Source organism: Leopardus geoffroyi, chromosome B2 (assembly GCF_018350155.1).
Source record: "Leopardus geoffroyi isolate Oge1 chromosome B2, O.geoffroyi_Oge1_pat1.0, whole genome shotgun sequence".
Taxonomy (NCBI): domain Eukaryota; kingdom Metazoa; phylum Chordata; class Mammalia; order Carnivora; family Felidae; genus Leopardus; species Leopardus geoffroyi.
The window spans coordinates 104,935,711-104,951,810 of record NC_059332.1 but is presented as its reverse complement, the minus strand read 5'-3'; the positions used below and the strand labels follow the sequence as shown (position 1 = coordinate 104,951,810).

At 41.5% G+C, this 16,100-nt stretch overlaps 1 protein-coding gene and 1 long non-coding RNA gene across 6 annotated transcripts in view; one reads left to right on the top strand and one right to left on the bottom strand.

Moving 5' to 3' along the window:
- Nucleotides 1-16,100, bottom strand: part of DSE (dermatan sulfate epimerase) — a 158,708-nt gene that overhangs the window by 73,000 nt on the left and 69,608 nt on the right. The window contains exon 1 of one of the 4 annotated variants that reach the window (XM_045499332.1): nt 10,400-10,557. The exons of 1 other annotated variant lie outside the window; for it this stretch is intronic. In XM_045499332.1, coding sequence (XP_045355288.1) covers nt 10,400-10,523 — 124 coding nt within the window. In that variant the 5' untranslated portion in view covers nt 10,524-10,557. Of the gene's footprint in view, nt 1-9,172; nt 9,274-10,063; nt 10,156-10,399; nt 10,558-16,100 lie in introns of those variants that run through there. 2 more of the 4 variants (XM_045499336.1, XM_045499335.1) reach the window with 2 other exon arrangements.
- Nucleotides 9,273-11,568, top strand: LOC123608905. Of its 2 annotated transcripts, none has more exons than XR_006717508.1 (3): nt 9,273-9,383; nt 10,570-10,647; nt 11,275-11,568. It is a non-coding gene; the product is annotated as an uncharacterized LOC123608905 (long non-coding RNA). The 2 variants fall into 2 exon arrangements; XR_006717509.1 differs by lacking the exon at nt 9,273-9,383 and adding an exon at nt 9,696-10,022.

Below are 16,100 nucleotides of genomic sequence, written 5' to 3'. Positions count from 1 at the left end.
ACTAATGTATGCATTTAGTACTAATTGGTCTTTTCCTATAGTGTCATGTACCACTGACTACATGCAATACGACCTTCAAGAAGTACTTGTGGAAAACAATGAAAGAGTAGATGCAGAATGAAGAAAGGAAAGAGAATGTTATAGGAGAAGTGAATTCCCACGCTTCTCCCATGTTCTCCCCAACCTTCTCCTTTCTCAGCCACTCCCTTTCTCTGCTGACTCCTCTTCCAGTGCTTTGGTTCAGCTGCCCTGTTTGTGATGCTTTCTCCCTTCCCCTTTTTGGCATAAAGTCCCCTGAGGCCCAATTCATTCTCCGCTCCTAGATGGGTATTCTCTGCCCATGTAATCCTACAGCTCTCTCCTTCCTGCAATTCTACTGCATGCATTCGGCCCTTTCAGCACTTAGTTGTTCTCATAAAGGTTCATACTTGATTATCCTTCTGCAACCAGATTTTATAGCTCCCCAAGGCTGGAAACCCATGTCATATTTATTTTGTATGTTTCCCCTCTTTGCCTCCACACAGACGTCCCTTCAAACACAGAAGTACCTGGCAAATACTTGCTGAATGACTAAACCCTTTCAGTATTTCTATCGCTAAAGTATAATGTTCTTTCATCTAACTCTCCAGGTTCAAAAGTACACTGGAAGAAGTTATATATCAAAGCATTCATTCCCAAGTAACACAGACTTATCTCTTCTAAAACTTGCAATCACTGAACCAAACTTCAGTGGCTTCACCAACAAGAAAAAAAAAGGTGTAGGCACACAAAGAAGGATCTGTTATATAACCACCCTGATGCTGCCAGCTCAATTCAGCTTCTTTAGGCACAGGATTTATCATTTTATGGCAATTTAGTAGTATAAATACTATACACATTGCTTCCCCAAGAAAGAGATACTGAGTGGACCAACTTAACCTGAAACTTGGAAGATGAAATCCAACAAGTAGAAGTGAAATTGAATTTGTAAAGTTCCCACGTTCCTACAGCAGATACTCAAAATACTATTAGTTAATTTGAATCTTATATGGAATAATTCTACACAAGTCACAGTAGGTCTAAAAATGTTAACGGTGAAAATCCTAGAACTCAAACATAGCACATGGTTATTAACATGTGATGAATCCAATCTGAACAATGCTGATTTTTTCAGAGGAAACAGAGGTGCTTAAAATTTCACACCAGTGTTTAAAAACATTTTTTAATGTTTATTTATTTTTGAGAGAGAGAGACAGACAGACAGACAGAGTGCCAGCGGGGGAGGGGCAGAGAGAGAGGGGAGACAGAGATTCTGAAGCAGGCTCCAGGCTCTGAGCTGTCAGCACAGAACCGAACACGGGGCTCAAACTCAACCAACGTGAGATCATGACCTGAGGCAAAGTAGGACACGTAACTGACTAAGCCACCCAGGCACCCCTAAATTTCACACTAATGTTTAAGAAAGGACAAATTGGGAGTATTGCATAAAAGCAACAGATTGATTCTTATTTTGCTCTCTACTTCTACTGGGTTTCTCAGTAGAATCAATAGGCTCTAACTTGTGGAAGACTTAAAAGTAAAGATAAAGGAGGGAGACAAGAAATTAACCTTACCACCAAAGGGGCCAGCAAAAAGACACTTGTACCTAAGATAACTCTGCAGGTTTTTCAGTGCTTCCAAGAATCAGAGTTTTCCTTCAAAAGGGTCATGGTGAAAACATTTCAAAACTGCTTTAAAACCATGGGCTGTAAAAGTAAGTTGAAACACTTAATTCCAATTGCCTAAGACACTGACTTTGCTGGGCTTCACTTCTTGCCCAGTGACCCAATAATGGCTGAGAGTGCTTTTTCCAACACCTAACGTCGCATCCAAGTGAACCTGCTTTTAAGATAATTACGTCTTAAGGACTAATTTTAATATTGAGAAAAAACAGAACCACCGGCCTGACACCACAGAATCAATTCTCTTGGAGATTCTATCTTCCTAAAGAAAAACGAAGTTCACATTCTGTTTTTATAAATACCATTATTATTTTTAACCATAAATACTGTAATAAGAAGTCTGGTAAATGAGAAAAGTTTCCAGACTCTTTCTGACATAGGCAACCTCTGTATTTTGACCAAATAACTGATGAATGCCCCATATGTTCCTGTGGCCACTACTGACAGTCTAGTTATACTATAAAAAATGGAGCAGAAAAACAGAAAAGATATTACTGAAAAGCCCAAATGGAATACTAGAGTCTGATGCCAAAATCTTTTAAGGTTTTCTAGATTAAAAAAGAAGTGTGGGGAAAACCGACCTGTCTGGGGGAGAACAGATTAAGCAGAGAGAAGAGGAATTTTCAGATATTATAATGTGTACCTGAATAAAGGCTGCGGGACTCTTACACATGATCAACATTTAGCCAGTGAGCAAATACTTTGTTCTAATAAACAAAAATGCTAAGTACAAACTATGAAGGCAACTTGTGTTTCAAACACAAAAACTGACCATTTCTTCTATATTCCTATACTTAAATCCTTTTTAATTCCTATGATTTTCATATCCAGATGAGCCAAACTCATAAATTTAGAACCTGAGAAGACAAAAGCTAATATCCCTCCAGGACAGCCTCACTTAAATCTTTCTAAACACAGAAAAACTCAAAGGCCTCCTTCAGAAAGCCATTCTAAAGGTTAAAACATTCAGAAAAACTTCCCTGTATTTAGCATAAATCCCTCTTGATGCTTGCTGTAAGTCGATTTCCTCTATTTTTTCTTCAGGGAAGATGGAAAACAGCTGTTCAACATTCCCTTTCAGGCTACTTTTTCCTTCCGGCCAGGCCCATTCCCCCCCAGGGAGAAGTGTCAACACTGCAGGTGATTCCAAAATGCAGCTGGCCCCCAGGCTGCATGGTTGGTGAGTCTGGCCCCTTTTGCACCTCCTGGAATGATATCATTAAACAGCAAAGGCCCCAAGAAAAGTTCTTCACCAGAATTTGTGGAATTCTAGAAATCCATTACTTACAGTCTATTCTCAGTAGACTCTAACAATAAAAGTGCTGTTCAAGAAGAAAGAATTACAGTCAGAACTGTGAAGAAGGTAAGCAGTATTGTCCCGCAGCCAGGCTGTCTTCACTACTGCTCTACCCAGTGTGTCAGGGTGTTGAGTGTACGTTGGCATGGGACACTTTTAAAGTACTTGGTGATTTTTATCATGCAATTCTTGAGTTTCTTGTCACTGACGCCACTTTCTGGATGCAAGCTAACTTTAGCAATGCAATAACCCTTTCCATACTTCAACCTAAGGGAGTATGCTAATTTTTTAAAATTTAATTTAAGGAAGCTCCACATCCAACGTGGGGCTTGAACTCACAGCCCTCAGATCAAAAGTCACACTCTCTACCGACTGAGCCAGCCAGGCGCCTCAGGGAGTATCCTAAATCAAAGTGTCAATCTGTAGTCTGTTACTTTTGTAAATGAGTAATTCCTGCTAGATTCACAACATAATCTGGAGATTACTATGTTTTACACTAAAATTTATATAACCAACCTAATGTTTTTACCTCCCACTTCATGAATTGCTAACAAATACCCCCATTTTTCTTGCAATAGCCATTAGACTCCCAACAGTAAAGCCAGTATATGGCCTGTGTACTTCATCAATAAAAATATTATAGACCCACAAGCTTGGTAAGCCCATTTCCTTTACAAATTCCTTTTAAGAGTTATGAAATGCTGATTCAACTTTGTTGTGGTATAACATCTGCATGCATTAAGTGCCTTTTGCTTAGTAGCTAAGTTTGTTACACATGAGAAAAATGCAGAAGCATTGATTTAATCAACAAATACAAATTTACAACGCTAAGCCATCTGCGTATGCAATGAATATTTCAAATAGAAAGATTTCAATGACAGCAATTTAACTGATTGCGGACCTACTCAATTTCTATTAAAAGAGCAATGTGTGTGTACCATTTTAAACACACACAGGGAATCCTACTAGGTTTATCTTGCTACTTTTTTCACATTAACTGGGGGAAAGAGAGGCACTATTAATTCCTTAAATAATATGAAAAAAATTGGGTGGGGTTGGGGAGCACCTGGGTGGCTCAGTCTGATGTCTGCTCAGGTCATGATCCCACAGTTCATGGGTTTGAGCTCCACATCAGGCTCTCTGCTGTCAGCACGGAGCCTGCTTCAGATCCTCTGTCCCCTCTGTCACTCTCTGCCCCTCCCCTACTGGTTCTCTCTCTCTTTCTTTGTTTCAAAAGAAATAATAAACTTAAAAAAAATTTTTTTTGGCATGCAGACATATACGTTCAGTTGCAAACTCTCTCTGACCCTGTCTAGTACAAAGCAGATGGACACAAATAACCTACAGTGGATACGTCGTATACATGTTAATTAACTGTAAATATGCCTTCTATTTTTTAAAAACAGGACCATACTTACCTGATGGTTATAACCATTCCCAAATATAAAATGTCAAACAAACTACACTTATTATCGGTATGTTTATAGTTCTACCTATTACTGAAGAGGCAAATCTGTTCTTTCAGGAATTGTTTACTAACATTTGATGACACCAAGTTCATGCTTACAGAATCTCTCAAAGGAGTTGAAACAACTAGAAGGAAATCCAGTGGTAATCTTAACACACATTAAAACTCACAGTGTTATTCTGAATTAAGAACTGAACAAACTATTTTATTCAAGAAATAAACAGATGGCTTCAACTCTCTTTTCTTCTCTTGCCAAATTAAAATCATTCCCTTTTCTCCTTTGTGATCTCCACCAGGCTCTGCGAACACTCTGCCTCCTGCAGGTTTATACTCTTCTGGGCGTCTGAAAGAGGATCTGGATTCCACACCCTCAACAGGCTGGAGCTTGCCTTGAGAGGCAGGAGCAAGCCACGCCATGGGTAAAGCACCCAAAGACCTGAAGTCAGCTAATGAGGACTGAGCGGTGAGCCTAGGGCTCTGCAGGAATTCGAGAATTAGAAGAGAATTCCATTCCCACAATGGAATCCTTACAAAGCCCAGAGTGGAAGTGGAGGGAGCTGTAGGAAGGGGGTCTGTAAAAAGCCAGTGTACAGAAGTCTGGAAAGCGCATAAGCATTTGACAGGAGCTGACAGTCCCTGGACAGTAGTGAGTAGTAAAGGAGATAATAAACTAGGTCTGTAGGAAAATGAAATGTAAGAGTCTTTAATAACATGCACTTGGAGTCATAAAGGAGCAAAGTAGAATTAAATGTGTAACATAGTTCCCTCTCATATTTAAGGTAGACCACTAATTACTTGTAAAATGATTGACAAGTCTCTTACCCTCACAGTACTTTCATTTCCACACCCCTAAAATGAGGATAAGACACCTGCTCTATATCACTCTCCATTTCCACTATGCTAAAATATGAAAATACAAGATTTGAAAAAAATTTTAAAGTACTAAGCGATTAAAAAAATTTTTTTTAATGTTTTATTTATTTTTGAGACAGAGAGAGACAGAACGTGAGCAGGGGAGGGGCAGAGAGCGAGGGAGACACAGAATCGGAAACAGGCTCCAGGCTCTGAGCCGTCAGCACAGAGCCGGATGCGGGGCTCGAACTCACGGACCGTGAGATCATGACCTGAGCCGAAGTCGGACCCTTAACCGACTGAGCCACCCAGGCTCCCCCTAAGCAATTTTTAAATGCAAGTATTAGTATAGCCATATGATCTATCAGGGACTTTTCCGTTCCTTCAATTGTCTACACACATATGAATTTGTAAGCAAGAATTTATTAATCCTAATGGCCCCTCTTGACCTAATACATTCCACTAGTTTGAATCTTTTCTGTAACACTTCTCCACTGCGAGCTAACCAAACCAATCTTCTATACGAGACTAGAAGTTCTTAAACACTAAGTTTAGATGGGCCAGAATATGGGACTGAGTTTATTCGGTAACAGATTTTCTTCAAAGAACAATTACTTCAATTAAAGATATTATCCACTTAATGCAGAGTTTAATTTTTAAATGGGAATTTCCTCTTAGAATTGGGCATTAGAGTTGGCAAGACTTTTTGAAATTCATCCATTTCCAATTATTGCTGTCACCAAATGGACGCATGGATCAGTGCCTCAGGAATCTGGAATTTTTAATCTCTATTTCCTATTCTGCCACTACTAACTCACCAAATGAATTGCATGGGGAAATAATTTCTCTTTATGGTACTCTGGGCTTATACACTTGCCTAATTGCTATGTTGGGCACTGATTCTAGGTTTAGAGAATTTTATTGTGTCATCCAAACATCTGCTGGTAATTTGGTGACCCCCAGTTTGGGGAAGATAATGTAATTCCAAGATGAGAAAACCCTAAGGCATCAGTAACAAGAACTGTTCTGTCCTCTGTTTGCACACACTCCTTCAGAAGGCTGATGCCCATCGAACCTCATCACGTGCCCTACCCAATCCTTCAGAATAGTAAAGGTCCAGCCCCTTTCAGTAAATGAAATACCAATATCCACCATGATGATGTTCTTCACCTTCTCAAAGACCTGCCACAAACACATCCCAGGACAATAACAGTATTTCTCTGTTTCACTGGGGAGGAAGGGTTGAAAAAGAGTAAGAATACCAATTATATTTTAGACTCAAACATGCTAATGGTTAAGTAATACTTCATATATGCTGCAATGATGAAATGCTAGTCTTTTACTAGTTCTTTACCCCCTTTGAAAACATTGATTACTGATATACTGAAACGCAAATTTAAATATTTTATCCTTTATTCCTTTCCAATCATTGCTGTAATTGTAATACTGAATGGGAATAATGTAATATCATTCACACAACACAGTGTGATCCAAAGCAGTACAAATAAATACCAAAATAATCTACTAAAGAGTACATTAAGATATATATAAATATTTTATTATGTAATTGCAGAATGCATTTTCACCTATGATACAAAACACTTTTTCAGAAATTAAATAATCTTTAAAAAAAAGCACAGCAGGGGAGGGTGCCTCGGTGGCTCAGTTAGCTAAGTGTCCCACTCTTGATTTTGGCTCAGGTCATGATCCCAGGGTCATGGGATCAAGACCCACATCAGGCTCAGTGCTGAATGTGGTGCCTGCTTGGGATTCTTCCTCTCCTTCACTCAAGGGCAAGCATACACACACACACACTCTCTCTCTCTCATTCTCTAATTAAAATAAATAACAGACAAACAAACAAAAACAAGTACTGGAGGAGGAAGGACATCTGTAAAGTCAAGAACTTCATGGATGACCACCATGTCCCCTCCAGGCAGCACTGCAAGACACTGAGTAGCCAGACCACAAATCTCATTGAAAACCTGTATTTGCTAATCTGTGGACTAATTTTATAAATACTAAAGTAGTTGCTCACATAAATGTTAGTCACTATAATGGTCCTGACCTCATGTGGCCAACCCAGCTGACTTCTCACCAGGTGTCTTCCCACACCAGGCCCCTAACCTCAGAGGGAGGAACATTAAACAGCTTTCACCCAGCAGAACCAGCAAAATCCTAATAATCCTCAGGGTGGCAAAGGCCTATACTGTGTCTGTTGCAAATTTCCCTTTTTGTCCAAATTCTTTTTTTTTTTTTTTTTGGAGAACTCCCTTTTATTTGGTGACTGTACTATCAATACTTATTAATCTGAATGTAAAAATGTATTTTGCAGGCCACTGTTTTTATTTAATTAACCAAAAATTGATGAAACTTATACTGACATGATATGCCCATCAATGGACAATGACACTTCCCAAGCTCAAACTCTCAGGTGCTTTTTATTTATGTTTTCTCCCTTTCCACGTTGGAAGCTTCAGGAGAATTAGGGCAGTTTCTTATACATCTCTGTATATCCCCTCAATTACCAGCAGTGTCTTGCACTTTTTGCTGTACTCACACAAAGGGGTCACTAGATGCTGAAGGCATTAAATTTCATCTTTTCTCCATTTTTACTAAAACACATCTAACCTACACACTTCATAAAAGGACTTGTGCCTGTATGGTGAACTTGAAAGAAAAAAGTTAACACATGACAGACAAATGGTCAGATAATCCTGTATTTTATTCTTTCATGAGCATTACATTTTTGTGATCCCATTTTGGGAGTACTGTCTGAATATTCTACCAAATATTGCACATATAGCATATCAGAGGTTATCACTTACTAAGACAAAAAAAAAAAAAAAAAAAACCGAAGGGGACTCCCGAAAAATTAAATTCTGTCAAAATTCTAAGTGAGAACGTCCATTCTCAAATTTAATGTATCATTAACTAAGCCATGACTAACAACAACAACAAATTTAAGAACTTCATTACACGAAGATCCCTAGAAATTAAAAGTGTCACTTCCTGACCTAAGGAATTCCAGGTAAACTAGGCTCACCTCCTGCTTTTAAGCAGTGGATTTGGTTTCAACCTTTAATGCCAGCAAGCCAGCCTAAGCGGAGGCTGCTGCCTCAAATGAGCGATGAAAACGAGAAAGTTCTCGGGTCACAAACTTAGCTCGGATTCCAGCCGCGACAGATCTCGAGCCCATGTGGCATTGCTTACAGAGCTTCCCAGCCTGTGAGTCAGGCGTCCCACCACCACCACCACCACCAGGAGCTGCCTGCGAGTGAGGTTTACCCACAATTTCTCCCGGTTCGGGGGATCCAAGCGGCGCTGGAATCCAGCATCTGGTGGTGGGGGGGGGGGGGCGCTCGGGACAGGCTCCCCGGGCTTCCGCAGCCGCACAGAGAGGCTACCCGCGCCGGGGTCCGCACACACGACAATCACCAACCCCTCCCCAACTAGCAGGGCACGCACGCAGGGAAAGCAGGGCGCGAGGCTGTGCCACCCAGCTGGCCGAAGAAGCTGGAGCCCCGTGGGCTGGCCGGGAAATCGCGGCGCCGAGGCACCGAAAGCAATCTCGGGGTCCTCACCGTGCGCCGACTCTGCGCTGGGCGCTCAAGGGCTGGGAAGGGGCTAGGAGCTGCCCGGACGCGGGAAGCCCACGGCGCCGGCTCCACGCCTCGCGCGCCCTCCAGCAGCCCAGCCGCGCAGGGCCCGGGCGCGCAGCCCGCGCCGCTCCGCGCGGGGCAGGGGACGTGGCTTTCCGCCTCCCGCCGGCACCCTACGACCCGCCCGAGACCCCGGAAGAAAGATGAGCCGCGCGGGGCCCAGAACGGCGACCGCCGCCGCCCCTCCGCTTACCGCTCCCCGCCGCGGCTTCGTCCTCCCGGGCGTCGCCTCCCCAGCCTCGGCCCCGGCTCCGCGGCCCCCTCACTCCACGGCGCCCGGGCCCCCCGGCGCCCTCTGAGCCGAGCCCTCAGCGCGCCCGCCGCGCCTCGGGTGCCGGTGGGCGCCGCGCCACGGGATGCGCCGCTTCAGCCTCGGGCGGCGCTACTGCGAGCCGAGCGGGCGGGTGGGTGAGGGGTGTGGGCGAAGGAGGAGGAGGAGGGCGGGACGCGGCGGGCGCTGAGGCTCGGCTAGAGGGAGGAAACCGCAACGTCACCAGAACCCGGGGAGGCGAGATGGGGAGGGGGAAACGGGGACCCCCTTCCCCGCCGGACCCCGACCTCCGGCCCGCCCTCCTTCTTCTCCGCTCCTCCTCTCCTGGGACTCGCGCCTCGGCGCTGAGTTCGGCCTTCCCCTCCACTGGGGCCCCAACTCCAGGCACCCCTGCCTTGCCGGGCCTCTTTGGCTCCAACTTGCTCTCGTTTCTAAGTGACCCACACGTTTCGGGTTCGACTCTGGAATCGCCTCGACCAGAAAGATACTTTTGGAGGCCCAGAGGGGAGGAGCTGATGCTTCCGTCCAGCCCGGGGAAGGAAATCGAGGAAAACGCGGAGAACCTTGCTACCCGGGCTGTTGCCCACTCCCCTCCCCTTCTCCACAACAGTTACTCCTCCTTTCCTCCAGCATTTGGTTTTACTCTCAGAGACTAAGGGAGGAAATCACCTACTTAGACGCAGTTCTCCCCTTTAACTGCACTAACGATCTTAAGATCACTAAAGCCGAAAGCACTGAACCCCGCAAACTGAACGGATTTTAATCATCAAAGGTAAAGGGGTCAGGGACAGAGCAGTTGTATGCAGTTTTTACCTTATCGCCCAGGCCCGCGTGGCGGGGAGAGGGAGGGAGTAGGAAGGAGAGGACAGAGATCTCTTATCCAACAGTTTTTCAGGTGGAGGATTTGTAACCTTAGTAGTAGTCGTCGTCGTCGTCGTCGTCGTCACAATCCTCCTTGGAGAAGTTTCCACTCTTTTCTTAAGCAGCCACTGAGCGCAGCCTGGTCTAACCTGGCTCCAGGGAGGTGTTCTAAATGACCTAAGGCCTAACATGCTTCCCTCCGTATTAGCGTGTAATCAAACCTACCAGAGCCAGGCTGTACAAAAGTGACAGATGTTTACCCATTCATTAGAATTGGAGATGTTTTACCTGAGAGTAGTGTCTTTTCTTCGTTCACTTCCAAGTGCTTTGTTTGAGCTCTAAAGGGCTGCCTCCATTTCCCCTGTCCTCGCAGGTTCTCAAGACCTTCAGAGAAGTTTCCACCAGGCCACATTAGGGAAAAAAAAGTGGATGTCTCCTCTTATGCTTCTCTTTCTCAGAAAATGCATATGAAGAGAGATTACTTACCAACAGGTCAAGAGGAAGTGGTTTTATTAAATTTTTAAATGTTCACACAGGTAAACCACTGTTTTGCATAAACTTCCAAAAGGACTTTCTAATTTAGATCTGGCTGTAATCTGGTTTAAATGCTTATCTTGCAGTTTCCTACCAGAGGCCTTAGAAAACTGACTGCAGAACTTCAGTTTCCTCATCTGTAATGTAGAGATACAATCCCTCCATTGAACCGTTATACCGAGGATTCAATAAAAATAGCTAATATTTGAGAGTTACGACATGCCAGACGCTGTGCTAAGGGATTTAAATGTATTAATTCAATTATTAGGATTAATTGTGAAAGTGCCTAGCTGTAAAAGGTAATCCAGAAGTTAATTTCCACTGATCTTCTCAAACTTGGGAGACACTTTAGAAAAAGCATCTGGTTTGATTTATTTAATTTCTCAACAAAGTAGTCATCTAGTTCAGTGTGTTTCCAACCTAGATCATTAAATTAGCAGAGGGGCTTTGATAAAAATACTTTTTTAATGAGGGCTCCATACCAAACCAATAAATCGGAATCTCTAGGGGTAGTATCTAAGCATAAGCATTTAAAATCTCTTCCCAGGTAATCATAATGTGCAACCAGGATTTAGAACTCTTCAAAAGTGTCAGTACCCGTTGTCATTTGCTCCCCTGTTCACCCCCAGTTTTGCCTTCAATTGATTGGAATCTGTTTCTGGATAACATCTACTCTTGCAAAGCCTGCCCGCCACCCCCCACCCCATACAACAGGCCTCAAAGATCTGCCATTCTGGTGTTTTCCAGGAAGCATCTGGCACATCAGTTCCACAGAAGACTGCTTCAGTGTGCCTGGGTACCTACCAACTCCATCAGCTCTTCCTCATCCTTTCTGAAAAGCTCTTGGAAGGCAGTTTCTTTTGTTATTGTCCCTCTCAAAATGTGACCCCAACAATAAATTCAAGGTTTCATCCCAAATAACACAGAGTAAAAAAATGGTTAATGGCTTTGTTCTAATTACAGTATTTCCTCAAGTAAATCCTGTGGGCTCTTATGGCAGCAGTATTACCCTGATGACTCCTATATTACAATCCACTAAAATTCTGAAGCAGTCGTCTTTTTCACAACTGCCCAGAAACACACCTTCCTGACCTATACTCATTATTGCTGGTGTTCATCACTTCACATGTGATTGATTCCATTAAGTTCGACTGTGCTAAGTTAGGCCTCTTCTTCTAGCTTGTTGACATGTTGAATATCACTGATGTAATTGAGTAATTCTACCTTCCAATTTTGTCTTCTGCAAATTCGGTCTGTGTGCCGTGTCGTCATTCAAGTCCTCATTCCCAGGCACTTTCCACTGCCAACTGACACTGAATCAGCACGCTGTTGATGAATATTCTCATCAATGGAGAATCCATGTGTTACTTAATTATATTTTCTTTTGTCGTCCCAGAGCAGCAGCTAATGTGCATGTGTGCGTGGTGTCTTTGTGGAAATTAGTAAAAGTTACCCACCCTTACTCAGGCCAACAGATTAGGAAAAAGCAATTTCTACCACCCAGATACAGCTTAAACAACAGATGTGTTTTGTCTATTAGATGTCCTTGCTCTACTGGTGTAGCAATATTGTCAAAAAAAGGAAACAACTACTTAGTGAATTCTTGTTAACTTCTGGATTTCTTCCTTTTCTAAGTGCCCAGATACCATTTAAGAATTGGTTTATTAATTTTGTTCAAGATCTGTAAAAAGCCCCTTGTCTTGGCTTCAGGAATCTCGTGGCTTCTTTTTTGAAAATTGGAACTCTACTTCTCCATCTCTGGTCCTTTACTGTTCATCTCTCTCTGTGCTGATTTGAGATGAAAGTGATTATTTACAAACTCTTGGCTGAGATGTAATTTTTGGAGACGAGAAGTTAAGCTTTATAGAACTAGGTTATTTCCTCACAGATTCTTCACCTAAGTTTTCAAACTCTTACAATGTTCATTTCACTCTTTCGGTTAGAGGATTATTTTTTTCATGATAAAGAAGAAAAAAGGAATGAGTTCTGTTTGTCATCTATCTCGAGTAGGTGCATTCCTTCTATGTTCTTTTTGTCTGAACAAAACAAAAAATATATATAAACAAAATAAACTATATATATTTTTCTCCTTAGTTTATTTTTGGCTCTAGCCTAATGGACCCCAATTTTATGGGGCTGTTAAAAGTACATGGTTTATGTTCTCTTGTTTAATTCATTAAACTGAAATTTGCCCTTTAGGTTTTACTAACCAGCCAGCTGGTCCGTGACTGTACAATTGCCTCAGTCCTTGAAATACTTCTTTTTTTCCTCCCTGAGGCCAAATTAATCTATTTGTAAAACCGCCTTATCCTACACCTAAAAGATTCATCCTTGAGTCACTGAAAAGGTATGATCATTTTGGTTTGCTCCAGCCTGACTGCACTTGAGGTGTACTTAGTAATAGTCTTCAGTTTCCCATTTCTGAGCATTCAGTCCTGGCCAAGACACCCACCAGATGTTTTCTCCAACCCCCCATACTCAGGCCCGCAGTCTCCCTGACTTGTCCAGTGCTGACCTGCCCCCTCTCCATTACCTAGACTGTTCTCTTGCTACTGCTTCACCTCTAGATGACTCAAGCTTCCTGAACTTAGTTTCCATCAGTAAAACAAAACATTTACCTATGTTATTAATCATAACTGAGTGGCACCTTCTCCGTCCTCAGTCACAATTGAAGGCTTTTATATATAATTCTTCTACAGGTACATATCTCCTGGCTTCACAATCTTCTAATAGGTCAAGTATGCCAGCCACTTCCGTATGTATCTCATTTTATCCTCACAGGCATTGATGTCAGCATTACTATGCCCATTTGAGTGGAAACAGGCTCAGAAAGTGGAAGTGAATTTCCCAAGCTATAAATGGCTCAGACCACATAGGATTAAGTTTTCTGGTGTCAAATACAGGCTCTTTCCACTAAATCATTTGACCTGTACTAACTTCATATCTAAAACCCCACTTACGGTTTGAATGTCCTCAGGTGAAAGTTTTTCTCCATTCTCAACCGACTTTTGAAATAGATGATTTTTATATCACTGACTGATTTGTTTTAAACCACCCACAGTGTCCCATACACCTACTAAGTTACAGCACTATTCTCTGAAATTAAACAAATGATTATTGATACTTGCCACATGAATGACTGAAATTAAGTTTATTTTTTTGAGTCATGAAAAGAACCAAAAGTAGTTTTAAGTATTTAATATTTTTCTTAAGCATGGCTTTGGAGAACTACAAAGAATGTTTAGAGTTTAGAAAGCTTAGAAAATGGATGTTTATTGAGGCTTGATCTAATTTGGTGATTCCTTATAGCAGGAGCTTGGACAGTATTTAATCTTCTTTTTACCAAACTCTGGCTTCTTCTAGAAAAGTGCAATTAAGGAAGAATTGCCTTAAGAAGGTTCTGAGGTCAGGTTCATAGCCCAGGAATCTGATTGCCCAATGTCCAAGTACTATTACACTGTGTTATTTCAAGAAATAACCCAGCTTCTCCCTTCATGCACCCCACTCACAGTCTACTCTAAGTTGTTGACATTATGCCAGATTTACATTAGTTTGGAAGCCAAGCCTTATGGGATTTTACACTAACATATTCAGGAGGATAAGGAATTGCTTTGGCAATGTTCCATAATAGTATTTCTAACCCCATATTAGCATCACCTGGGGGAGTACCTAAAACACAACAATGCTCAGGCTCACTCTCAGAAATTCTGATTTAATTCTTTCTAGGATGAAGCCCCAGCATCCCATATGCTGTTAAAGACACCAGATGGTTCCGGTGTGCAGCCAAAGTTAGAACCGATGCTCCATAGCATTTACAACAATCTGGGGAGCTTTGAGAACTTCTGATGCCCAGGTTGTAGCCTGGACTAATCAAAGCATACTGACTGGGGCATTTAAAGCCCTGTGATTCCAATATACAGAAAGTTTGGGAACCACCGTTCTGCAGAAGTTACTAAATGGGCACTTGAACCAAAGGAAGCATTAGATTTAGATGTTAATTCACCACGTTTGCACTGGTTTAATAATTATATACAATATTGTGAAGATTGCTTTTTATTTATAACCAGTTCACTAATATATTTATTTCTAAGTACTATTGTTGGAAATGCAGCTTGGGGAAGTAATACTTGATTTCAGTATTGGCTGAACTAGTTTAGTTGTTTTCAGATTGTTTCAAGTTTCTGCTGCCCAAGTACTAAAAAATAATAAAATACAATGAAACATTTAACAGCTACGCTATTCAGGACTTTGTCTTCTGCCAATGAGATTAACTGTATTAAGCAAAGAAAATCTTGGCTGTTTTGCATGTATAGTATCTTTCAGATGATCTTTTGGGTAATAGGAATAATTGCCAGTTTGCTGATGTTAAACCTAAATATGTAATCCAATGACATTTTCTATACCTTTTTTCTAACCTAACTCCAAAGAACAGATTGTTTCCTCTAGTTCTAGTTTTTATCATTTTTATAAATAATGCCATTTTGGAGTGGCCATTTTTGCTCTTCGTGGCCAAATGGAAAAATACTGGTGTTTTTAAAAAATGCTAAAACAGCAAAATTTAAAAACCCAACTAAAGTCTAACAGAGAACCAGCATTTCTTAGAAGCACTAATCATCTACGCAAGAAAGAAGAACACTTGGAATAATCATATGTCAACCCTTTCATTTTCCAAAGAAACTGAGGTTAGCATAGGTGGTGATTGCCAGTTCCTGCTAATTACCAGTAGAGATGGGAAAAGAAGTCAGGCCTCCTGGTTCCTGGCTACGTGTTCTTTTTCCCACTTCTCTATGCTACATCATTGGCCAAGAAAATGTAACTAACTTCTCCTTTTGAGGTTCTTGTATTCTACATGAGCTGTGGCAATTTATTTAAAATTTTGAATTTGCATTCTTTCTATTAACAAAATGTGGATGCACAAGGAAAAATAAGCTTTATTTTTGGAGAAAATCAAATGTCTACTCAAATATAAATATAAGTGGATGGCACCCTTTGTTTAAGCATTGTTAAACTAGATGCTGTATGTTACATTTCCCACTGACATGTGGGTGAAATATGCTCATCACCACCTACTTAACAATTGCTATCTAACCAAGTTCCTGACCTTGAGGTGAGATCCTCAATAAAGTTTAACCTCAGTAAAGTTTTACCTCAATAAAGTTTGAGTCATTTATCCTCATTACCTCACTATACCTGGAATTGTTAAGGCATTCAAAAGTTTTAACAAACGTTCATGTTTTTATTGCATGAATCAATTGTCTACATTTCCTGCTATTATATAAGAAGGATAATGCTAGATGGCAATGTTTCTATTCATAGTGGGCAGATTACCACTACAGTGTGAAGATCAGCCACATGTATGTACATCTATACACATGTGTGTATACATAATGCACACACACACATTTTATGATCAGTCATTAAGCATGTGTCAACAAATAGCAACTATTATGGAACA